Source organism: Thunnus albacares, chromosome 8, assembly GCF_914725855.1.
Source record: "Thunnus albacares chromosome 8, fThuAlb1.1, whole genome shotgun sequence".
NCBI classification, from domain to species: Eukaryota; Metazoa; Chordata; class Actinopteri; order Scombriformes; family Scombridae; genus Thunnus; species Thunnus albacares.
Genome location: NC_058113.1, coordinates 3,639,936 through 3,665,614, shown reverse-complemented (window position 1 = coordinate 3,665,614; position 25,679 = coordinate 3,639,936). Strand labels below are relative to the sequence as shown.

Sequence of the window (25,679 nt, the reverse complement as noted above, 5' to 3'; positions counted from 1 at the left end):
TGCATGCAGTCAGTTGAGCAGCATTACAAGATTGTGATACATTTGGAAATGGGTAATTTTTCAACTGAAAAGACCTTTAGTGCGTTTTTAATGTTATCTCAGCACACACACATATTTAGCGCGCGCTTTATCCACCTTTCATTTACTGTGATGGATGGATATCCAGTGTTCATGCTACAGTGGAAGAGGTCGGGCCAATGATGGGCTTGCAGAATGGGTGTATGACTGAAGTGTGTGTCTATGTATGTGTTTCCTAGTCAGCACTAGGATCCCATATTCCTACTCTGCACAGGCTGATGAAAATGAAAAGAAAGTCATCGTTGCACTTATTCTACCTTCATCATGGGGTAACTCTTGGTGACTCTGTCATTTCTATGCATGTCCATATACTCTGTTGTTGATGTTGCAGTGAAACTGGGATGGAAGCAGCCTTTATAAAACTTATGGATGACTATAATGTGTGAAATGCTAATAATATGCTGTATGCATGACAAGTTAGAGACACGTTTCCTCACCAAGAGAGGATTACATGAAGGCAAAATCACTAGAACTATGTGATGCAGTAGTTAGACAAAGTAGTTAAATTAGTTAAGTTTAGTTAATTAGTGAATAGCACAGTGAATTTGAAGTTGTTGGAGTAGAGGTTGGGTGGGTGGGTAGAAGGATAGGTTCACCTTCAAATGCTATAATCCAGGTTACAATTTTGTTTTATACAGGCACTACAGCCATTGTCAAGTCAGAGGTTTATTTTTACCAAATTTAAAGCATTAACCCTACACTTGACCCTTACCAGACTGTTTTAGATACATATTCTTGAAGTAACCAGTAAAATTATAATAATTCTTGTCCTGCAAACTGACACACCAATGGCAATGTCCATTACTTGATTCATTGGCCCAAACCTTGGTCCAGCGCAAATAATCTCCTAAACAGTGGGCCAGATTTTCTCTAAATCAGGTAATCATATTCCCCAGAGAATGATTTCTAATTATTTTGTGACCACCTGACCTCCTCCTCCTGTCATTTCCAGTGACACTGTGAGGTTTAAAGCTTCCCCAGACCAGCACCTTGGTCTAATGGTGCATTAAGACTTATGGCTACAAAAACAACAACAAACACCAGTATGTCAATAATCTTCAATTGAAAAATATCACAACAGCTCAAGCTACTAGCGTGACTGGGTCAACATTGAAATTCATCATAAACACAGTGAATCCAAGCTGACTACAGCCACCATTCACGAGGTGGAGTATCACCTCAATGACCTCTGCCAGTTTCTCTTTATGAATAATGGAAACCTGCAACATCTGCGGACGGATGATCTCTGCTTGGGGATCCAACCCTGTAGTGCTGATAATAGTTACATCATGGACAGGAGGTAAGGAACAAAGGGTCATCAAGTTGACTGCCACCTGGGGGACCTGTAATTGTCAGTAGGTAAGTAACTACGTAAGTAAGTACTTTATTTGTAAAGCGCCTTTCAAAACTAGAGTTACAAGGGGTTGTACAATGCAAACAATTGAAAAAAAATAGAAAGTCAAAAACAGGAAATATCAATATAAAAAAACAATAAAAACCATAAAACTTTACAGTGGGCAAACACAGAAGTCAGATACACAAACAATAAAAACAATAAAAGCTACACAGAGAGCAATCACACATTACAGGACAAAGTGCTTATGAAACAGGTGAGTTTTTAATAGCTTCTTAAAACTATCAGCTGACTCACCATTTTTTATAACTAGGGGAAAAGCACAGTGACCTTTGGTTTTAAGCCTAGATTTCAGGACAGCCAGAAGGCATAGGGCAGTAGACCTCAGTGATCTCACCGTGGCAAGGGGACACAATAATTCAGAAACATAAAGTGGGGCCAGCCCGTGTAGTACTTTATAGGTAATCAAAAGAATTTTAAAATCAACTCTATATTCTATGGGAAACCAGTAAAGATTTGCCAACACTGGTGTGATGTGTGACGTACATTATGTAGTAGTTAACAGTCTGGTGGTCACATTTTGGTCCAACTGGAGTTATGACACAGAAGAGCAACTCAGGGTTGTGAACATTGTGTTACAATAATCAAGACAGGAGGAGACAAAAACATGAATGATTTTTTTCCAGATGTTGAAAGGACAGTATAGTTTTGATTTTCACAATGTTTCTTAGTTGGAAGAAACAGAATTGGACCACTTTCTTTATGTGCCACTAAAAGTTCATGTGTTGGTCAAAGAAAACTCCTAGGCTCGCTTAACATTTGCTGCTAAAGGACCGATACACTGCTGTGTTTTCTCAGAAATGCTCCCAAGGCCTATAATAAGGACTTCTGTTTTGTCAGGGTTAAGTTAAAGGAAGTTATCTGACATCAAGTCCTTGATAGCTGTTAGGCAGTCTAGCGACGTGGAGAGTTTGCTAAGGTCATTTGGACACTCTACTTCAGGGGTACAGGAGGACAATATTTTAGACCTTATATCAGTGACGTTGTCCACAAAAATTGATAAAAACATTTCACAATCATTATTTGAAAAGACCGGTACAGGGGAGGGGCAGGGTTAACAAATCTGTCAATAGTGCTAAACAAAGCTCTGGGATTTTTTTTTATCAATCAAATCAAAAATAAGCACTTCTTGCCTCTTTCACTTTCTTACTAAAATATGAAAGTAGTTCCTTCATGTGAATAAAATGAACCTCCAGTTTAGTGTGTTTCCACCTACACTCTACCATTCTGCACTCTCTTTTAAGACAGTGTATGTCATCGTTCATCCAAAGGGATGAGTTAAGAGTATAAATAGATTTGTTTTTAAGTGGAGCAATAACATCTAGGATTGACAAACAGAGGTTATTAAAGGAGCAGACTAAGTCATTGGTCTGGGTAGGGGAAGCCATAGCCTTACTAAGGTCTGCATAGACAAAGGCAAATTTATCTGCACAGTGGCTGTTGAGTGTGAGAGAATGGGTCATGTATTTGATGGATTGGGTGTCAGCATTGAAGACAGTATCAAAAATGATACATTTGTGGTCAGACACGAAAAAGTCATTAATAAATAGAGTATTAAGATTCAGACCCATAGTAAAAACCAAATCAAAAGTGTGACCGTGATTATAGGTTGGCCCTGATATATCTTGCATTAAATTTAAAGATTGAGTAGTACCTAAAGACTCAAACACAAATTTATCTGATGCATCATCAACATGAATATTGAAATCACCGATTTTTGCAATTGCATGTACTACTGTGTTTAGGAGTTTCCTCATCTAAAAAGGATGTCAGGTCCTCCTCAGGGAGTCGTTGGTCATATTTCATGTCATACTGCCACAACACAGGTAGCACTGGTAAAATGATTTGCTGAATTTGCACTAAGCCTGCTAAATACCCTGATTGTAAAGCACAAGACAAGGATGCAAGCATTACCTGAACCCTGGCCACCTCAACTAGCATTCTGATCGTGACAATAGCCAGCCATTAATTTGCTGTTGAACTAAGCTGCCTTCATCATTGATGCCAAGCTGACAGAGCAGATAGACTTGATAAAGCCCACTGCTGCTACCCCTACACCAGTGTAGTGTAGTTACAATCCTTCGCCATAGCATCAGAGCAGACGGAGCAGGTCTGTTCATTATGTAACTTACAGTGACACCAGTTATTCTGTTTGTTGAAGACTTTGGCATCTTGACTCAAGGGGCCCTATTTCCCTGAACCCAGCAACGCTGCACAGATCACAGTCAAGCGCGCCCTGTGCAGCATGCCCAGTGTACTTTTGGCCAGGCCTGGCACACCTGGCCATTTTTGTGGCCAGGTGTGCCAGGGTGGGATAAGAAAGAATACATTATCATACATTACAGATGGGTACGTTAGAGGCTGTGACAATTGCGGCCAATTATATTGGCACTGACAGGGACAAGGGAATCTTGTGGGGAGTTTTCCTCAGAGGAAACATATTATTGGCTGGGACATAAAGAGTTTCCAACATGAATATAGCAGCTCAAATATGCTGCCAAGAGCAGATGATGTCTTTTTTAAGTTGAATTCACTTTTCTGGACACGTTGATGATCCGGTAATCACCATGTTTTCCATGTGTGATTTACTCAGCATCACAATGATCCATCTAATAATCAACTCATTCTTGGGATCAAGATTGCAGTGCGCCACTGGATTGAGATCACCGCACCTTCTACCATGCCTCTCCTCCCCCTGTGGTGCATAGCAAGTAACCAAGATACCAAACTTGTGCGGTCAGGGAAATAACCTCATTGCGCTGCAGGAAAATAGCAGTTTGCCAGTGTGCCACTGCGTTTTGTACCCTGCGCCATCATGAAAATAGGATCTTAAGTAAGCTTCAAAAGGGAGCTAAGTGGCAGAGTTGCCACATATTCATAAGGCATGTTACCACTCATCAGCCTCATTAACCAGTGGCAAAGTCTATTAAAGGGTGAAACACCTGCAAAATAGAACTATCACAGTGTTTGGATTCATACATCACTCCAGCAACAGTTCTCTTCATCACTACCACACTACTTCTTGTTTCTACTCCTGACTCCTTCACAGAATTTATGGAACCAAAGTTGTGACAATGACTGTCCACAGGCTAACTGCAATGTGATATGTCATTCTTAAGAATTCTGACTGGACTGTACATCAGTTCTTTAAATAGGGTACTCTCAAACTGTCATTTGTTGTTCTTTCAACCAAAACCCTTGAATGACCTCAAATCTAACCTTGACCAAAGATCTTCTGTTATACCTATGTTTCTTTTTCACTTGACATATTAGTGAAAATTGTGTGCCTTGCTCATGCTATTGTCACACAATCCTTTCATGGGAGAGGAATGTAATTCTCACATTAGAGCCCACAACACATAATCTGCACTTATGATTTCATGCTCATTTCACAAACTCCCTGGAAAGTTGAGGGATCTATGGAGGGTTATTTCACAATCAGTGTTTGGGCAATGGTTTGGATCATTTCAGCAGCTTTTTATCTTTTTCACACTTGAAACCGTTCTCTCACATTAACATGTCGATACTTTAACATGCTCATATCAGCATGCCACTTCAAAGCTAGACTGATATGCACTGCCTTCACAAAATCACTCTTGACAAATTTTGTCCCTCTGTGCTTTAAGCAGTGTGTCTGATACAGTCATAACTTTGATTTTGTCCTCTATTATATCCCTGCAGAGGCATTTTGGAAATGCTTATGAGGCTTGTGAGGGGTGTAAGAAATAGGAAATGATATGATAAAATATTAACATAACTGAGTTTACTAGTCTAGGCTGTACTTCAGAAAAGTGTTGTTTTGAGATAAATGTTAATGTTTAGCAGGTATGTTTACTATGTTCACATCTAGTTTTAGATTTATAATTTAGTACAACGAAGACTGATGGGAATGTCATGGCTTTTACAGGTATTTGCTCATAAAGCAAAGTACAGCACACATAAAAGCTTTGACCTGATGATGGTGCTAGATAAAAAGCCAAGATATCACAATTCAACTGATTTGTGTTTGTCCAGCTGCTTGGACTGCTTTGTGTTAGCTTGTCATCATGTGTGAGACCGTGGGTTGCATTTTATTTATTGAGATCAGACAACGCCACGTCTCTGTGAAAATAAAAGCAAGTGCCACTTCTCCTCACAATCACTGAGATCTTTTGCTCTTTAGTGCTTCCACCTCCTTCCTCCTCTTACTAACCATGCACATACACACTCCTACACTCACACACACACACACACACACACGTGGTGAGCAGATAACTCGGTAACAGCTCTCAGCTCTGTCCCCAAGTTATGCTGTAGATCGAGACACGTGTTAAGCCGGCAGACGCCATTAACCATATTGTCTTACTGTTTATAACCGCTGTTATTTATTGTTGCTTGTGTTGGATAGTTGTAGTCTCATGATAGATGTTTATTAACTGAAGCGTTATTGATTTGTAATTGAGATGGCTAGTGTTATTAAACTCTGTTGTGCATTTAGAGAGAAGTTTCCGGTGATTGTGTGTATAGATGTGATAACAGTGTGGTTAAAACCTTCACTGTTCATCCTGTAATATTAATATTTCTCAGATGTTGACATTTTCGGATGAACACCCTTGTTTGGTTATTGGTCCCTGATCTCAGGGTGGTGCCCTGTTATTATTAATACACATTAATGACTTTGTTGATTTTTTAATTATTAATAATTATCTTTGATAATTACAGGGATATTGTTATTTTGATGAATAACAGATGTTTAAAGTTTGATGAGCTAAACATTTGTTAAGAAAGGAAAATGCAAAGATTTATCAAATCAGTTTACAGTTTCATATATTTTAAATCATGTAATGTCCCTTATGTCACAGAGCCTGAATCAGCACAAGGATGCATTGATAAACTGTTTGTTTGACTTCATATTGTTTTGATTTTAAACACTTATCGGTTTTCCATACTTGTTCCACATACAGTATATAGCTGTCAAAATATAAGCAAGTGTCTGAAGTGCAATTAGAATAAAGAAAGCTGCAGGGCAGAATATCACTATGCATATTTCCAACTACTAAACCCCAGTGAACTGATTATATATGATGATCAGTTTGGCAGTGTGGTTGATTTTCTGTTGCTCTTTTTTAAGCACTGAATAATCAATACAAAGTGCCCTGATTTCTCCTACTGTAATGACTGAGAGTCCTGAGCACGCTGGGGATGAATTACCATCATGGCCTTGCAGTTTAGCTTGTCGATAGCGCAAACGTGCTATCTGCAACATGTTCAATTATACTCTCAAATCAGAGAGGAACTTAATCAAGAGCTCCCATCTCATTATGCCTGAGGTCAGTGGCTGTCTCTCCTCAGTGAGGAGAAACAGATTTTGCTCCCAAAAATCTGCAATTTAGCTAATGGGCAGCTGATTGAGAGAATGAGAACCTGGCCTGCTCCCAACAGCTGGCACTGCAGGTGGAGCCGACAAGGTTTGATTTTAGTTCTCAGTAGGATTGTATAAAAATAACGGACGTAGCCACTGTGACATCATCCATTGGTTTGTGGACTCCCATTTTGATGTCTCAAGTTTGCATTTTGACCATCTATACTCTGTGAATCCCGGGTTATGCCATGATTATGTTACCTAACCAACGTTGTTGCCATGGTAGCGCCTTGCCTGTGATGGCACCCACCTGTCACTCAAAGCGGCCACGCCCTTAATTATGTATAACTTTCAGCCTTAACAAAATTTAAATGGGTGAGTTATATAAAATTTCACACCCCGTCATGAAAGGGGAAATCAGAGAAAATTAGCTATAGAGACTAAAACCATTTTTTGTACCAGGATGTAGACATGTTTATTTCTGCTGTAAAGTTGGGCATTTTAACATGGGGGTCTATGGGGACTGACTCACTTTTGGAGCCACCCTCAAGTGGCCATTTGAGGAACTGCAGTTTTTGGCGCTTCCGCATTGGCTTCATTTTTCAGGTTGCTGCTTGGATTTGAGCAATATACAGGTACATACCCAGCCTGAGACATATAAGCCAAGTGGCAGCCTCTATAAACTAAATTGCTTTGGCATCTGTGTTTGCAAACTCACTTGTCTTAAATTTCCTTTTGAGGGACAAAGGAACTATTCTAAACTGAACTGAATTGTTCAATGAACAAACTATAAGTATGGGATCCTCTATTAATCGTTTCCTGTGTTAAATTGTTGTTATTTATTTAGAAAACAGCACTGAATAAATACTTTCAAAGTTCTTTAAAGCCAATATATGCAGAATTTGAAAATGATCAACCTGGGCATCTCCCAGTGAACAGAACAGAACAGAACAGAAAAGAAAAGAAAAAAAAAAAAAAGAAAAAACAAAAACAAAGTGGGGCAGCCAGTAACACTGTTCTATTTCTGACCTCTTAGTATCATACAAGCCTGCATAGTTTGAGCTCTTTGATCTGCTCCAGAGGTCTGGCTGAACACTAGCAGGACAGAGACTCCAAAGGGCCCCGAGGATCTCGACCTGCTCCAGGAAATCAGTGAGATCTGTCAAGTCTCCTCTTAAAACATGCTTTTATTGAAGAGCCTTTATTGATTTTACTTAAGATTTTATTTTTCTTTGATCTGTCCTTTATTTATTTTTTTATTTCTTTTCAATTCTATTTTAATTTATATTACATTACTGGAATTTCTTTTATCTAAAAGAAAAAAATGGAGGATTTTATAAATTTGTTGACTTTTGTGAAACTCTTTGGAATGTGGGTTTTGAAAAGTGCTCTATAAACAATAATAATAATAATAATAATAATAATACAGCTTGTTGCACTGACCCCAAGTGGCCGAAAAAATCACTTGATACAGGTTTAAAGAATATTGGAACTTATAATTTACCTCAGAATCTGTCAGTATTGCAGTGCTGTCTATTTGATATTTATTAAATAATTATTTAATAATCACTTTTAATGGGTGTAAATTTAAGGTTATAATTGAAAGGGTCAATGTCAGTATTAGAGAAATTAAATAAAACAAGATGGCAACAGTTCATTTAAGTAATGGGTTGTATTCACCAGCATTCTGAGAATACTCTCTGAGAGCTCCTAGCTTAGCTTCAAAATTTCTGGCAAGGAGGCCTCGTTTAGGAGTGTGTTAGAAAGTTCTCAGAGCAACTCTGAGCAATGAATGTAATGTAATGAACATCTATGTTTAATGAAATGTTTGAAAACACAGGCCTACTTGTGCAGTACCCTGTTCACATGCTGATAGTTGTTATATTTATTTACTTACATTCATTTACCATGTTGGTCATCTCAGTGCTGGCCAGTCTATATAATTAGCAGCATGTAAATCTTTTTTTCCAGCCGCCAGCGAATTCCAAATTTCTTGGGCAACTGGTGGTCTTCTTACTTTCATTTCTGGCATTACAGCGTGATTGCGTTGGGTGGGAGATGTGAGTGCATCTTTGATGAGATCAACCACAAACATTATCCCTGCACAATCTAATCGGTAGTGTTTCATTAACTCCGAATATTTCTCCTACCTCTTTGTCTTTCCATCATTTTCGTCTCTGCTTAAGATACTCTTTAGCCCATTAAAAGTCCTCCTCCCTACTCCTTACAGGTTTTTCACCTCTCTTAAGGATTAAGATGCTTTGTGAATAACTTTTATCTTTACCAGGATCTAGTCTTAACTGTAAGGGGAAATTCTTAGAATAATTCTAAGAATAATTCTAAGAATTTTCTTAGAAATTTCTAGGAGCAACTCTTTGCATTAGAAAGCTTTATGAATACGGCCCCAGGTTTTTAAGTTTTCGCAAACTCTACTTAACGACCCAAAATACTGGATGGCACTGCCAGTACATCTTCTTGAAGGCTATCACACTGTTATACACTATAACTAAAATTATATATTGAGCTCAAATTCAGATGTGAATTTACATCAAGTCCCGAAGTTCATACATCAGTGATGCTGGAAACTGGACAAACAGGGTTATTTTAAGCATATGACTGAATCAAGCTTGAAGGACCTGAAGAGCAGTGTGAGCAACCACTAGAATTCATAAAAGATTCACCCTGACTTCACTGGGAGGAGGTGAACATAACCTCTACCCTCCAAACAAACACACGCACGTACATACTGTAGAGCATCACCCCCACATGTAGCCGTCTGGAGGTGTTCTGCTCTGTTTGGTGCGCTATCAAGTCCCTCGCAGCCAGAACGTGTGGAAAATTCAAACCAACATTAAATCATTATCATGAAAAGCTTTGTTCTGGTCTGACTGAACACCATGCTGCTCAGATGTTGCAATTTGATCAGGTAGTTTGTTTCTTTGATGAAAGCTTCCTTATAATTTTCCCTCATTCCTCTGCTCAGTGGGAGATAGAACAATTGCAAATAGTGTGATGAAAGGTTTGCAAAGATAAACATTAAGCCATCAAATTGATCTGGCTTAAACTTTTTTTTTTTTTTTTTTTTTTAAACGAATCAATCATATGATTCCAACTCAAAAAAATCTAAGTTTGTGTTTGAGTTGATAAAACATTTTTCTTGTGATTTCCCTTTAATGCAAATTTAGGTTATAAATTATCATCAAAAGAAAAATAATGCAATTAACACTGACATACAGAACAGAAGTATTTTTCAGTTACAGCACATTTGCTTTCTGTTTAAGCCTGATGGATCATCCACATTGTCATGACGCTGTCAGGCCACTTTAATTACTTTCATATAGGAGTGGAATGATCCTTCATTTTTTTACTGTAAAAAACCTCTAAAAATAACAAATTGTTCAGAATTTGATACAAAACACGACATTTCCACAGAACAATTATAGCTGTGTGTAAGACAAATGAAGCTATTATGAGAGCTTTAATGAGAGGAAAACTCTTCTGTAAAAGATAAAAAAAAGTTTGATATAATACATTCTTTAACGTCAGCAGCTTAATTAGGCAAAAGCAGTAGTATAACTTTGGTTACAGCAATTTTGGTTTTATGTAAGGCTCACTGTTTTTGTTTGAGTTCATTGTGATTTCCTTTCAGATTTGATTTTCAAATTTGAAATTCAATTTCAGCAGGCGATTAAGCTACAGATGAGCACAAGCCTATCAAATTGGAAAATTATGATTTTATGATGTAACTTTCACCCATATAATTGTATCCTTGATTTGTTGCATCCAATTAGAAGTTTACATTTGTGAAAATATAGGATATGAGAATACAACTTTCAGATTTTTTAAAAATATCAAAATTACAAAAAACAAAACAAATAAAAAAAAAAAATACTCCCAATATACCTGCATCTTGTCACCAATACATATTACCAGTATTATAACTACGGGAGTAGTAGTAGAAGAAGTAGTAGCATACACTAACCCACCAGTTTATTAGGTACACATAGATACAACTGATGAAGTATAATACAACAGCCCTGCAATAAAAAAAATACCTTCACAAAGGTTAAAATGTTCTGATTTTATTTGTTTTGATTTATTTTATAGTAATTTGGGAGGCTATAGTTTGGTTTGTGGTGTTGTTGAAATGCATTATACAGTAACAAGTGTTCATAATATTTAGTCAACCATAATTCAAATATAACACTTATTTTCTTTACACACTTTCTTAATTATTGTGCTTATTATTTGCTGCATAGTGTGTATATTACATAGATTGCACATTATATAACATTGTATACTTTATTACATGACCATTATGTATATTGTACTAATTATTCATACCTATATCTATACTAAACGTAGCACAAAAAGTAAGGAAATTTGTGTTTGGTACATTATTTCTTTGTTGTAACAATGCTTATTGGCAATAAATCTTATACTGTTGGAAAGCCTGTTTATTTCCCTTTTAAATGGTGCCACATTTGCACGGAACATGCATTTGTGGGATGAGCAGCAGAGCTGAGTATGTGGGTTGCGCCCATGAAAAATTTGCCAAATCTTCTCTGCCAATGCCAAACAGCTTATTCTGCCATTGACTTTGTTTGGTGTTTGGTGGATTGGTTGATTGAAGTTTGAAGAAACACGACATATTGGCAATTCAACAAGTTATCCATTTAACAAACAGGAGCCTCAATAGTGTGTGGAAGAACCATATACAGCCACAACAGCCTGGCACCTCCTCCTCATGCTGGTCACCAGCCTGGTCACACACTGCTGTGGGATGGCATCCCATTCTTCAACCAGCATTTGTCGCAAGTCAGCCAACGTGGTTGTGTTGGTCACTCTGACACGAACAGCACGCCCAAGCTGATCCTACAAGTGTTCAATGGGGTTGAGGTCAGGACTGCTGGCAGGCTATTCCATTCTCTTCATTCCCAAATTCTGGAGGTAGTCTCTGATAAACCCTGCTCTGTGGGGGCGAGCATTGTCATCTGTCATCTTGTCATCTCGGAACATAGAGTTCAGTCCCAGACTGTGGAGATATGGGATTGCCACTGGTTGCAGAGTCTCACATTGATATCTCTCTGCATTGAGATTGCCTCCAATAATGACAAGCCTCGTTTTTCCAGTGAGGGAGATGCCGCCCCACACCATCACACTGCCTCCACCAAAAGATATTACTCTATCGGTGCAGCAATCAGCATAGTGTTCTCTGCGTCTGCTCCACATTTTGATCCTATGATCCAACTGCCGTAGGCGGATTCTGGACTCATCGCTGAACATAAAGTTCCTCCACATGTTCAGGTTCCAGTGCACATGTTGCCAACACCAGCGCAAACGGGCCTGGCGGCGAAGAGCAGTCATGGCAGACCGGAGAGAAGCACAGCCAGTTAGCCTCCACTAGCCTCCCAGCTAGCCCCAGCTCTCCGTTTGGATCCAACCGCAGCACCGAGCCCCGGTTTGTTATTCAGGTTAAAGTGGGAAGAATCAATGGGTCTGTCGGACAGCTGAGTGAAGTGGAGCCTGTGGAGGAAACACCGGTTAGCCCCGGTTTCACTACAGGCAGATTCACTCACTACAGCGGGCGAGGAAATAAAACCAATGGATCAATAAGTACAAACACTGTTGATTTCTTCCTGTAGAGCCGACATGAAAACTATTTTGGTTCAGTAAATTTCAACTGTCAGTCAGCCTGGCGAGGGCAGATTAGACGACCAGTTCTGTGGACAGAGACACTCAACGCCTGTCGGAGGCGTTCAGGGAGAAGCGAAAGCGCACCGCTTAAAGGAAAGGAGTTTGCTAGATTTGCAACACAAGACAAAATGAGAGCATCATTACAAATCATTACAATAATAAAGAACAATCGTTTTATCTCGATTATCTTGTTTTCATAATCATTGGAAGCCAAAAATTTTATACTCGCGGTTGCAAGCACTTCACTACATATAACACACTGGGGTTTCTGTCCCTTTTTATCCTTAATCTACAAAAATCCACATTTTAAATATTCTGGGTCATATTTGCGCTTCGCCATCTTGCCTCCAAACATCAACACAAACTTAAAGTGAACGTCAATCAAATGATGGTCACCATGGCCACGGCGTGAGACTGCTGCATGTCTCTGACGCATGCCTGTCAAAATAATTTTTTTTCAAAATAAAAGACAAGTCCAACATCAGATGCGCATTAAATATCATTAATTTATTTTTGACCAGTTGTCCGCGACCCACTCAGAACAGGTCCGTGACCCACTTTTGGGTCGCGACCCACCAGTTGAGAATCACTAGTATACACTACCTTAAGAAAAAGTAGTGTCATTTGTTCAGCAGAAACTCAGCGCTAAACATGGCTTATTATTTTCTCAAATTGACCCCAAAGTACATAGAACAGCCTGTATTTATTACACAAACACCACTGCAGTAACAATTGAAAAATTAGTTTGCACTTTCAACAGACTCTTTGTTTACTACTCATGCAGTAAGTTACATTCCACTGCACTTCCATGAGTGTGGTTAGATTCATTTTGCATAGAAAAAAAACATTTTCTACATATAAAACATGTAGAAAATGTGGAGACTTTAGGCCTTTGTTAAAATTATATAACTTGTTTTTGAGACAAGTATTTTCCAAGTGAATGGCTGCTTGAGGATGTTTTCATTTTCCCAGATACTTTCCACACTTCCATGAGATTACTGAGTGATTAAAAGAATGCTGGCTTGTCATTGTCAGTAAAACAACTGCAGTCTACCTTACACAGTTTCACAATGCATCACAGATTGGCCTTGTACCTTATGGTATCAGCAACTACAGAGCTATTTGGAGATAAGGTGCATAAGCCAAAGTCAAGCCAAAGTCAACAAAAGAGCTCATATGAGGATTCAGGGTCACAGAGGGCTGGACTAGAGATCAATGGCGTCTCAGTTGGTCCATTAATCCATGCGTGGCTCTATAACACATGGCCTACTTTGGCCACTTAATGCCCATCAGCAGTGCATGGAGCTGGAGGAACAAGTGCTCATCACAGCCCTGTCACACCCAGTTCGCCCTCTAGCCTCATTTGAGCTTAATAAGCAGGGCTATGTCTCCAGAGAGCTCATCACAGGGAACTAACAATGTGGACACATCCATGGGTCAGGTCTAACACCCAGCACTCTGTTGTATTCTGCAGACAACCAGGTGTGACTGTGATAGTGGATGTGGGAGGGATGGAATGCTGTTGTGAAGCAATGACAAGGATTACAGCTTTCCTGCCATCAGGTTTTACTGTCCTCACAAGGAAGTCAAATATAGCATGTATACATACAACAATGTCCAATTGACAACTCATGCTCAATCTAGAGCTGAAATGATTAGTTGACTGATGGATTAGTCTATCAACAGAAAACATAATTGACAGTTTTTTTGATAATTGATAATTGTCATTTTTCAATCAAAAATAGTGAAATCATGCTACACATTCTGAGGTTCCAGCTTCTCAAATGGCAGGGTTTTCTGCTTCTCTTTGTCATATGTTATTACCTTTGGGTTTTGGAGTTTTGGTCAGACAATACAAGTAATTTGAAGATGTAACCTCTACAAAGTTGTTATCTGCATTTTTTCATAAATTGTTTAGACAGTTGATAGACAAAACAATTCATCAATTAACCAAAGAAATAATCTGCTGATTCATTGATAATAAACAAAAAATGCCTAATCGTCAGTCCAATCTTCACCATACATCTCTTATCTATTGGCAAGTCTGTAAAGCAATAGGCATAGCAATTGCTCTGTGAGGCTAACATCAGCATGCTTACATTTACTGATTGGCAATAAAACAAAAATACTGTGATAGAGCCATGCAACCAGTATGGCTACAACGGTGTGAAATTCTACTTTGTGCTAACCTCATCCAATTAACCCAAGAAAGTTGCCTTTCTGGGTAGACTTTTTATTAATCAATCAATCAATTTTTATTTATATGGTGCCAAATCACAACAAAAGTCATCTCAGGGCACTTTTCACATAGAGCAGGTCAAGACTGTACTCTTTAATTTACAGAGACCCAACAATTCCCCCATGAACAAGCACTTGGCAACAGCGGTAAGGAAAAACTCCCCTTTAATGGGTTGAAACCTCAAGCAGAACCCAACTCTTGGTGGGCAGCCATCTGCTTTGACCGGTTGGATTGAGAATCAATGTCGTTCAGCAGCTAGTGCCATTTTATTTTGGTTATACCATTTTAGTCATTTGGTTTAAAAAGTAGGGGCGGAGTACAAAAGGTTGAGCTTAACTTTCTCCAAAGATGTCAGGATTCAAGACTATCCTCTAGCAGCCATAGGGATTATGACTCTTGTCTGGCAGAAAGAGTGTGATGTTAGTATAGAGACTTAAACACAGGACACCATTGTTGGTTTCTGATTTCCTACCAACAGTCAACATTGGTTTCTTTTAACCATACCCACTATCACTCCCAACCAAGTGATTATTATTGAAACCATGATAACAAAGGTCGATTAACAAAGTAGTAATTTTAACCTAAACTATGATCTTTCCTTAACTCTAACAAAGTTGTTTTTGTGCCCAAAACGTAAATCTTTATTGTATACACAAAAGTTACAAGTTAACTCTCACCCTGTAGACATACATCCTCACAACTCACTGTTGAAAGTCAACACATTTCACAGCTGAAGTAAACGGTGAATTGGGAGGGACTTTGGTGATTTGAACTCAATCACTTTTAACAACTTTCTTTAAACTGAAACAAACTACATAATGGTAATACTATCATACTGTGACCGCTAGTGCAAACTGTCAAGCTTAAAATAGTGTTTTGCCGCACCCTTTCATTTTCCATGCAGCATTTATTATGAACAACATATGGCGTGTCAATATGTGTTGATATCAAAACCATGTTGTCCTGTCATCTCGAATGAGACACTCGGTTGTGTTGGAAGTGACACGCTGCCTCTCAGAGTGCAGGGTGAAGGGTTGAGAGCTTTTGCCGGGAGAGGGAGGAGAGAGATTAGCCTAAACGACAGCTCTATTAGAGACTTAACCTGGGCTTTGATCATTTCCTGAGCTCCCCTTCAGATCAGCTCGAGCAACAGACAGCAAATCTGACAGGCTCCTGCTCTAACACCCCCCACCCTCCTCCTCCTCCCTCACAATCACCACCACCACCACTCATATCCCTCATAATGTACCCAGGCTTCACTGTGATCAAAGACCCCCTTTCTGGTGACTGAGACTCCCATCTGTCTGCCCACAATAGAGAAGACTCAGAGAGAGAGGCTGACTGTCAGACTGAGTGAAAGGTAGTATTTCATGGCACACATTTGAGTACAATATATGGGAGTCCAGAGGCAAAAAGCATATGTGATGTTTGGTTTTTTCTCTGTCACATCCTCCCTCCCTCCTTTACTATGTATCTGACTTGCAGCATAATGACTTGTGCCAGCTACTCCCTTCGAGTGTCAAATGTGATTGCTATAAACATACATTCTGTATACATAGTACAATACAAATAACATAGTTTTACATAGTTAACAGCCATATTGATTATCCAGCATGTGTGAGTAGCTAGTACGAGTGAGAAAGAAATAGACTTAATTCTACCCAGAAAACATAAGAACAATAATGACTTTAGTAGGACTGAGTCTGATGATAAAGCCAAAGGGCCATCTTAGATAACTTTGTGTAAAGGCCTGGTCACACCTGCAAATTCAATTCATTCCAATGGAATCACAGTGATCAGTGGTTCCACTCACTGCTGTGAAGTAAATCTGAGCAAATATTTCACATCCAGTTCAACTTTGGGGAACTTTTACCTGCAAATTTGCACCGTTGACAAATAGTAAGTCCTCTTGACAGAGCTGACCTTTGAGGGGACAGAGAACGAGTGCATCCAAAGTTGAAAAATAAACTGTAACAATTCAATTTTATTTAACATTCTTTCACCAGACTAAAAGCTACTTAACAAAATAACAATGGTATACAGACAGTTATGAGACAGGAGGCAATCTTACAAATATGTCTTTTGAATCAACAGTGTGAATTGTCCCATTGGTGACTGGGTGAGCTAATTTACCAACTGACTGTTAGCAAGCCCATTAGCTAAAGAGAGCTTTACTTTCCCTCTTTAATAACTTTTTATAGAACAAAATGCCGGGGGGAAGTGAACAAAAATAGAGGTAAAGTAGAGAGACTCTCCAGGAGCTATTGACTGACTAGCGCTAGCCCGACTGGGCCAGCTGGTGAGTTGGCAGTTAGCTTGCCAGCTGCCGCAGTTCACCAACTAGCCCTGGGAATAGTCACAAGTTCTTACATTACAACCAGCCACCAGACTTTAACACTGCAGTCATAAGGCTATTTCATTAACAATGACTGTCTGTTTTATAATGTTTTCCTCTAATTGTAAAGGCTGCTAAGCGCAGGGTTGGCGGTTCGACCCCCGGCTCTTCCTTGCCACAGTGTGTGAGTGTGTGTGAAAGGGTGAATGAGAGGCAAAAATTGTAAAGCGCTTTGTTAGTAGAAAAGCACTATATACAGTAAGTGCAGTCCATTTACCATCCATCCTCTGGTTATAGAAGGGCAATAAGCTATTAGCTGGCAGCTTTGTGCAGTTATGTTACAGATAAATTTATGCTACAGCATCCAGACAACAATTTATTTTTGTCCATCCAAGGGGGCTGGCCAGTGGCTATCCATTGTTAGGAATTGATCCACTGTATACTTTTTAACATTATGTCTAATCTCTGAGCTTGGGGAAGTCATTCCAAGTCAAAAGTGAAGTCACAAGTCATTGGTGTTAAAGTCAAAGTCAAGCTGCAAGTCATTCTTGATTTTGTCACACAAGGCTAAAGTCAGAAGAGTCCACATCTGTCTACTGTATATGTTGATTTCAGCTCATTTATCCCACCGCTCCCAGGTCATATCAATGCATACAAAATTGACGGACTAGGACTCAAAAAAGGACTTTTCTCTCTGTTGATTTCTGTTTCACTGAGACCTGGCTGTGTGAGTCTACCCGAACAGAAACTCCACAGAGCGGACTGCGAGGAAGACCAAAGGAGAATGTTTTCACGTCAACGATGGATGGTGCAACAATGTCCTGATACTGTTAAAATGCTCTTGACATTGAATCATTTTTCATAAACTGTAAACTGTTTCACTCCTGAGAGAATTCAGTTCATTCATTCCCATGGGAGTGTATGTCCCACCACACACGTGTGTGTGCAGCACAAACACAACTCGCCGAACAAATTACTGAAATAGAAAAAAACTTTCCAGACTCCATGGTTATTGTTTTAGGTGACTTTAACAAGGCCAAACTGAGCCGTGAGCAGACAGCATGTTACCTGTCCCACCAAGGAACAGAGTACACTCAACCACTGCTACACAACTACTAAGAACTCATATTGCTCTACTACCTGTGCAGCACTGGGTCTCTCTAATCACTATTTAATTCACCTAATCCTGACATACAGGTAGAACCTCAGATGTGCCAAGCCTGTGGTGAGAACTGTGAAAAGATGGACAAGTGAAGGAATGAATATAATGAGTGAGTGAATACAGACACTGTATCATCTCATGTCAGTTTCTGTGAGGATATCTGCATCCCCACCAGGACCTAGGTCAAGTGCAACAACAACAAGCCATGGTTTACTGCAGAGCTCAGACAGCTCTGTTGAGCCAAGGATGAGGCCTACAGGGGCAGAGATAAGGACCTCTAAAGGTAGGCCAAGTACAAGCTGAAGAAACGAATTAGAGCAGCCAAAGAGGAGCACGCTGAGCAGCACATTAACACAGTTGACCACCAAATCCTCCTCTCACACTCACTGAGCTTGGTATCTCAGGATCCACCCTCCACTGGTTCATGTCCTACCTCTCAGGGAGATATTTTAGAGTATCTTGTAGGGGAGAAGTGTCCAAACCGCATGGCTTATCCACAGGGGTTCCTCAAGAGTCAGTGCTTGGTCCCCTTCTTTCACAATATACACCACCTCACTTGACACAATCATCCCCGCCCATGGTTTCTCATACTCATTGCTATGCTGACGATACCTAGCTCTTCCTGTTGTTCTCACCAAAAGACCACACAGTCTGAACTTGGATCTCTTCATGCCTTGCCAATATATTGGCATGGATGAAAGAATGCCACCCTCAACTCAACCTCTTTAAGACTGTGCTCCTTGTCATCCAAGCCAGTCCCTCTATACAACAAAATCAGCATCCAGATCAAATCAACCCAACTCATGCCCACAAAGTCTGCCAAAAACCTGGGTGTCATGATCGATGACCAACTTATCTCTAAGGTTCACGTGGCCTCAATTGCTCGGTCATGTCGATTTTCCCAGTACAACATCAGGAAGATCAGACCCTACTTGTCTGAGCATGCAGCACCTCTCCTGGTACCAGCTCTTGTAATATCACGCATTGACTACTGCAACTCCTTACTGGCAGGTCTTTCCACATGTACATTCAAACTTCTACAGATGACCCAGAATGCAGCAACATGCCTTGTCTTCAACCAGCCCAAAACAGCATATGTCACTCCACTGTTCATATCCCTCCACTGGCTCCCAGTTGCTGCCCTCATCAAATTCAAAACCCTGACACTCGCTTACAAAATAGCAATCTAAACGGCTCCTGCCTACATGAACTCCCTCAGTCAGGTTTACGCTTCCTCACTCTCATTATGCTCTGCCAATGAAAGGAGCCTGGTACCACCACCACAACAGGGCCCTAAGTCGCTAGCTAGACTCTTCTCTTCTGTAGTTCCCCAGTGGTGAAATGAGTTAAAGACCCAGCTCTTTCATGAACAACTCTGCACTTGATGGACTGAAGGAAGAGAAAAAACAAAAACAAAAACAACAACACAGTGTTTCCCCAATATTCATTCAGCAGTGGTGCATGGGCACTGCAAAATTATGAGCGCCAATGCTAAAATTTCAGACGATCATTAATATCAACGGGCTACTAATAATTTTCACTCGCACGGTGTGCGAGCACAATAACACCCTGCGTTATCGTGGAATACTACTCATAATAGCCACTACTATTATTATTACTTTACTCTTGTTCTATTTTTATTCTTCTATGTTGCATTTGTGGGAGCAAATGCAACATAGACACATTCTTTGTATTTGTATGCTTGCATTAGTTAATAAAACAGATGCTGATTGAATGGGCTATATTATGCTGACATATAATATCCAAACGAAGAATCATAAAGACACATACTTGGCTAATCAACAGATTCTGATTCTGATGCAGGGGATGGATCTATTAGCCTGTGTTTGTATCTGATACTACCACAAGGAGTCACCATTGTTAGTTATGACAATGGCTATGGTTCTATGACTTTGTTTTGGAGTATTTCTGGCCCTAGTGTAAAATGAATTCCCATAATGCAGCATTAACCAATAATGGAAATAATTTAAGTACATGCTACTTGAACATTCTACTTTATAATTTTACTCCACCACATTTCAGAGGCACATGTTCTTCCTCCATTAGATCTCTCTTACAATTACATTTACTACTTACTTTAAAGAGTTACATTTTACTTGAAAACCTATAAATCAATTTATAAAATATGATCCATTGTCACATATTAAAGTTCTCAACAATAATATAGTAGTTTGCGTTATCCTTTACTTAAGTAAATATTCTAATGTCAAACTTCTACTTGTAATGCAGTATTTCTATAGTGCAATATTGTTACTTAAGTAAAACATATAATGCCTCTTCCACCACTGGAATTAAATATCAAGTGAAAATTCTAAAATTATTATATGAGATATGCAGAATGTATATTTCATTTAAGGCCTTACATATTATGGCATCTTGCAAAGGCCCACAGTATATGTATGAACAGTCAGAAACACTGTTCCCATTCTTTTTCATTGAATATTTGGCTCTAAAAAAGACACAGTGGTCTATTATATGATTGCTAGACACCCTTTGAAATTGTCTCGAATGCATTTGGTGAATTACTTTGTGTATTTTGAGGTGTGTGTCATTTTGGCCAATGATGTCACAAATTTTTGAACACAAAAATACAATTTAGAATTTCTCTGTTTCTCTTCAATGCACATGGATATTTCAGAGTTGTACAAATGGCTTTTTTTCCTGCCCACAACATGACACATTAGTTCCTTGTCCTCACCATCTATTCATCTTTTACTCTGTGTCTGCTGAGTCTCTCTCCATCTGTCTATCTTTCTCTCTCTAAAACACACACACACACACACACACACACACACACACACACACACACCTCCAGTCTGGCTTAGAACATGTTTTGCCTCAGGGGCTCAGTCTTGCTCCTACCCCATTACAAGGCTAATGAAAGCAGTGAGAGGATCAAATCCAATGAAGCTGCTATTCACACTGCTTAACCCTTATAAAAGCCTGTGACCTTTATACAAGTGCACACACGCACACAGACACACACACACAGATGACTGGTGCACATAGGTAAATATACATATAAAAAAACTGTCACAATGATTATGAACTGGAAGAGGGTGGACAAAGAAGTAATGTACAAGCCACTGTATCTGTATGTATAATTTACTCATGTACATGTAGTGTTGATTGTTTGAATTATTCATTTCTTCTTTATGAATAATAACTCTGTTGTGAGCACTGGAACACCTGACTGACTGACTGATTACCTGTTTATAAGTAGGAAAGTGTGTGACTACTAAAATTCATGCAAACTTTCATAAAGTCACAGCGTGACTTGCAACTGATATTAATAACACATGCTTTGGGATAAGTGCTGCTGCTTTTTTCACTCTTGGGAGTTGAAGATATGAAGCTTCTGCAAAACTTCAGTATAGAAGGTATTTACACTGTCGTTTTCTTTATTTTTCTTACAGTTGAGTAATAATTTTACTTTCCTGCACTCACTGTCGTCAGTCTTGATCCATAAATTCTCTTGTTTAAATATTTATTCAACATCACCAAATCTGTGTGATCTGAAATCTGTGTGCCACACACAGAGAAAATAGAATCAATACTGAAACTGTCGCAGCAAGATGTCAGTGTAGGGAATGACCAATGTGTTTACTCCTATCAACACTGTCTCCTAAAATGAAAAAAATACAGTCATGTACATATACAAGTTATTTGCAAAAGCATATACATTTTGTAAGACAATTAATGCCATTGGGATTACATTTTTTTCAACATAACAAAGGAACATTTATATTGAATGAATCATCAATCTGCTCTCTGCCAATGCAAAATGTTCAAACTGACCGTATAGTATTTTCTCTGATTGTATTTCATTTGCTTTCCTTCAATCCATTTCTTACAACTACTCAACAACTATGAGTGCTATGAAAATTTGTACAGACATTCATGTTCCGATCATTCCTATTGACAGGTGATCCCGACTTTTCCTCTAGCACCACCATGAGGTTTACATTTGTGGTTCTGAGTGAAATATTAAAGTAGACAAACAGATTGCCATGAAATTTTGTGCACACATTCATGTCCTCCTCAGGGTGAATTGTAACAACTTTGGTGATCCTCTGACTTTTCATTTAGTTTTAACTTAACTTTTCTACCTCGACATCAATTGCATGGATTGCTTTGATTTTTGGTAAACACAGTCATGCTCCCCAGGGGATGAACTGTAATAACCTAGAATTCCAGATTTTTCATCTAGTGCTATCATCTGGTCAAAATTTAATTTTGTCCAATACTTTACTTCATGATACTTTACTGAATACCTGCACAAGTAATGACATTCTCATGAGCCTCAGCTGTACTTGTTGTGTTCAATGTTGTGTTCATTCAGAAAGAACTGAACTACTTGCTACTTGGTCCGTGCAAATATATTGTGCATAAATTTGGACTTGGTGGAAATATCTCCATTTTACATAAATATACATAAAGATGCACTAATACATTTTTTTTTGGGGGGGGGGGGGGGTCGCTCCCCCTCCTTGTAAACCACACCTAATTTTCTTCTTTCCAAACTGAAAGAGGGTATCATTACAGTGTAGATGTCATCACTAAAGGCGGATGCCATGTAATGTCATATATTATGTAGAGGATGGTAGAGGAGAATTATCTTGGCAACGTTTTTATTTGTATATGATGATTATGCTAATGCCTTAAATCTAATGTAATCATTTATTGGTGTTAAATTCTATAGGTAGAATATTTTAAAGGAAAGCATAAAAATATATTTTCATGAAATCATAAAGAAATCTGTTTGTCTTTACCTACTGGCTGGTAGCCCTGCCTCGTAGGACCTCCAAATGGGTTACGACTGCCAAAGGAGCCTCCGTCAATGGACCCGTAAGACATTCTGCCTGATGGTTGGTGGTGTGTCAGCTGCAGGTGCCTGGGGAAGGAACAATAACTAGAATAAAACAAGGAAACACAATTTATTTCCACTTTGCCCTGCCAATCTAAAAATGAATGCGCTCACAGTACTGACAGTAAGTGAAGGAAAAAAAAAAACATGATTTCTATAATGTCTTTGTAGATGTAAGCCCTGCACAGATGGCTTTACTAGAGGAGAGCTAGTAATGGAAGTTTTAGCTCCTCTGAGTTCAGTCCCATGTGGATCAATGCTGTGATTATAACTGAGCATGTTTTCCTTACAGGATTGTTGCCTACTAAGCAAATAACCTGCTTGTCTCCAATCATGGATTGTAGAAAAACATTTACAGAGTAGCTTTGACATCACCCATAGTTTTCAAAAGGGACATTCTGAAGCCTAGATTATGGTGTACTACCAGCTGCCATCTTTGTGAGCTAATGGAGCCAGTAAATCCTAGTTTGGTCAAACAGGAAAAACCTAGATGGAGCTAAAGAGGGATAACCAAGCAGCAGCTACTATAACCTACTGTGATATGCTGAAACAAGCAAGCTAACCTAATGCTAATCTAGTTTTTTATATTGTATCTTACAGGTTATTTTTGACACCCACCTTAATAATTGTGAATTACGTTTATGGTTTTAACATAGACTCAAATGACTTTAACTGACTTTGACTGAGTTTAATGTAATGTAAAGGTCACTCACAGTACTGAAATCAGAGAGTCAACTGTGTAGCTCTATAGGTGGGTCTTTTAAGCCCCTTTTTACTGATTGTTTTAGTTTTATGATGCACACATTTATGGCTGGTACGGTATGGCTGGAGTGTGAGGAGTGCTATAATGTTAGCTATAACACTTTGATATACTGGTATATTCAAAGAGTGATCCACAGATTTAGTATTGCACTCCTGTACTATCGTTGGACTCACAATGGAATGTTTTTCTTTTTGTTTTGTTTTTTTAATTATCAAAATGGATACAGAAGAACCAGAGACATTTGTCTCCCTGGTGCCTACATTACCCACAAAGCAACTTGAACGCTGGCAGTTTGGTCAGAGATTGGGGTGTTTTATGCCAGTAACGGCTTATGTAGCCTGAAGCTGCTAGCCTCCAGCAGAGATGAGGAGCTACAGAGGTCTGGTAACCTCGATTCTTTCTAACTCCACATCCTTGTCACTTTCAACCCCCCGGCCCCAACCAATGCTGACTGAAGTGACATCACTTCAGGCAATTAATCCATTTTCACAAAAGGCTTTATACAGTACAACTTTTTTTTTTTCTTTCTCATATGCAGTAGTACTCCCCGACACCTGTAAACACACTTTGATGCAGAAAATTGGTGGAGTTGCTTTAAGGCTGGTTGCTTGCATGTTTTTTTTTTTTTGTTTTATGTTTGTTTTGTTTTGTTTTGTTTTTTGTTTGTTTGTCTTTCTGCTCTTGATAAGTAAAAAAAAAAAATGTAACATTGCTTCAAGGTAGCTCCACAGTGGTTTCAGATATTTGCCATGATGGGGGCCACAACAATCGTCAAAAAACGGAGTCATATGTCAATTCTTAATAGTGAACTATAAATTAATTTAAGTATGTTGTAAATCACAGTGTTCGCTTGGTGCTACTAACTTATGATGAACTATTGGAGCCCCCTTATTGCTCAACTTACACTTGTTTTTAGTGTGGGACCACCTGAGCCAACAGCCAACCTGGCACACATGGATGATATCGGACAATCTACCAATCACATGCTGCCATGATATTTACATTGCAGTCTTCCTTCAGGACAAATAGTAAATTTAAGCCTATAACTTGACAGGAACAGGAAATGTTGTTCTATCCAATACTGTGGTGTACTTTTAACTCTCATAATTGTAAATGATGGAGCATGACTTTGCCAGCATAACACATAGTGAAGATGTCAATAATAATGTCAGAGCCTTACTATCTAACGTATACTTGTATTCCTGTGAGGCCTATGTTATGTACTGTCAATGTTGGAATGATTCAAGGCATCAAGAATGCAGTAACCACTGCATAATTCAGAGTCAGCTTCTTTAGGTTGTTGACCCACTATCCACTTACGTGAGGAAAGGCAAGGAGGATACAGAGTACTCATCCGAGTACCGCCGAAAAGGTCAAATCATCATGTGAACATGTGTTTCACCCGCGGCCAGAGACACACAGATGACACTCAAATCAACAAAATCTTTCTCAGCGCTTTCAGCATCTCCATCAAAGGTCAGAATTTGATACTGGTCAAGTGGCCAATGCTCTTTTCCCCACCGTGAAAGACAAGCATTCAGACAAGCAGGGGAATGTGATTACACTCCAGAGTCATTGTGCAGCCTATTGTTGTGATGAAGCCAGTGAATCTGGGCTATAGGACCGGCGTTATGGGTATGAAGCGGGACAGAAGAGCAGCCAGAGAGATTCAGCGTCCGCACATTACAGCGAGACAGATTCACTGGGCCACGAGAACGTTTAATCCGATTAATTTTCATAGAGAAGGGAGATTAATTACTTT

General features: G+C 39.1%; 1 protein-coding gene across 5 annotated transcripts in view; it reads right to left on the bottom strand.

Moving 5' to 3' along the window:
- The window catches only part of tsnare1 (T-SNARE Domain Containing 1), a 218,893-nt gene that overhangs the window by 161,263 nt on the left and 31,951 nt on the right, over positions 1 to 25,679 (bottom strand). For all 5 annotated transcript variants that reach the window (XR_006404418.1, XM_044358493.1, XM_044358495.1 and 2 more), the window contains exon 3: positions 23,060 to 23,181. Coding sequence is in view for 4 of the 5 variants with exons in the window: in XM_044358493.1 (XP_044214428.1) it covers positions 23,060 to 23,144 (85 nt within the window). In the remaining variant the exon portion in view is untranslated. The remainder of the gene's footprint in view (positions 1 to 23,059; positions 23,182 to 25,679) is intronic.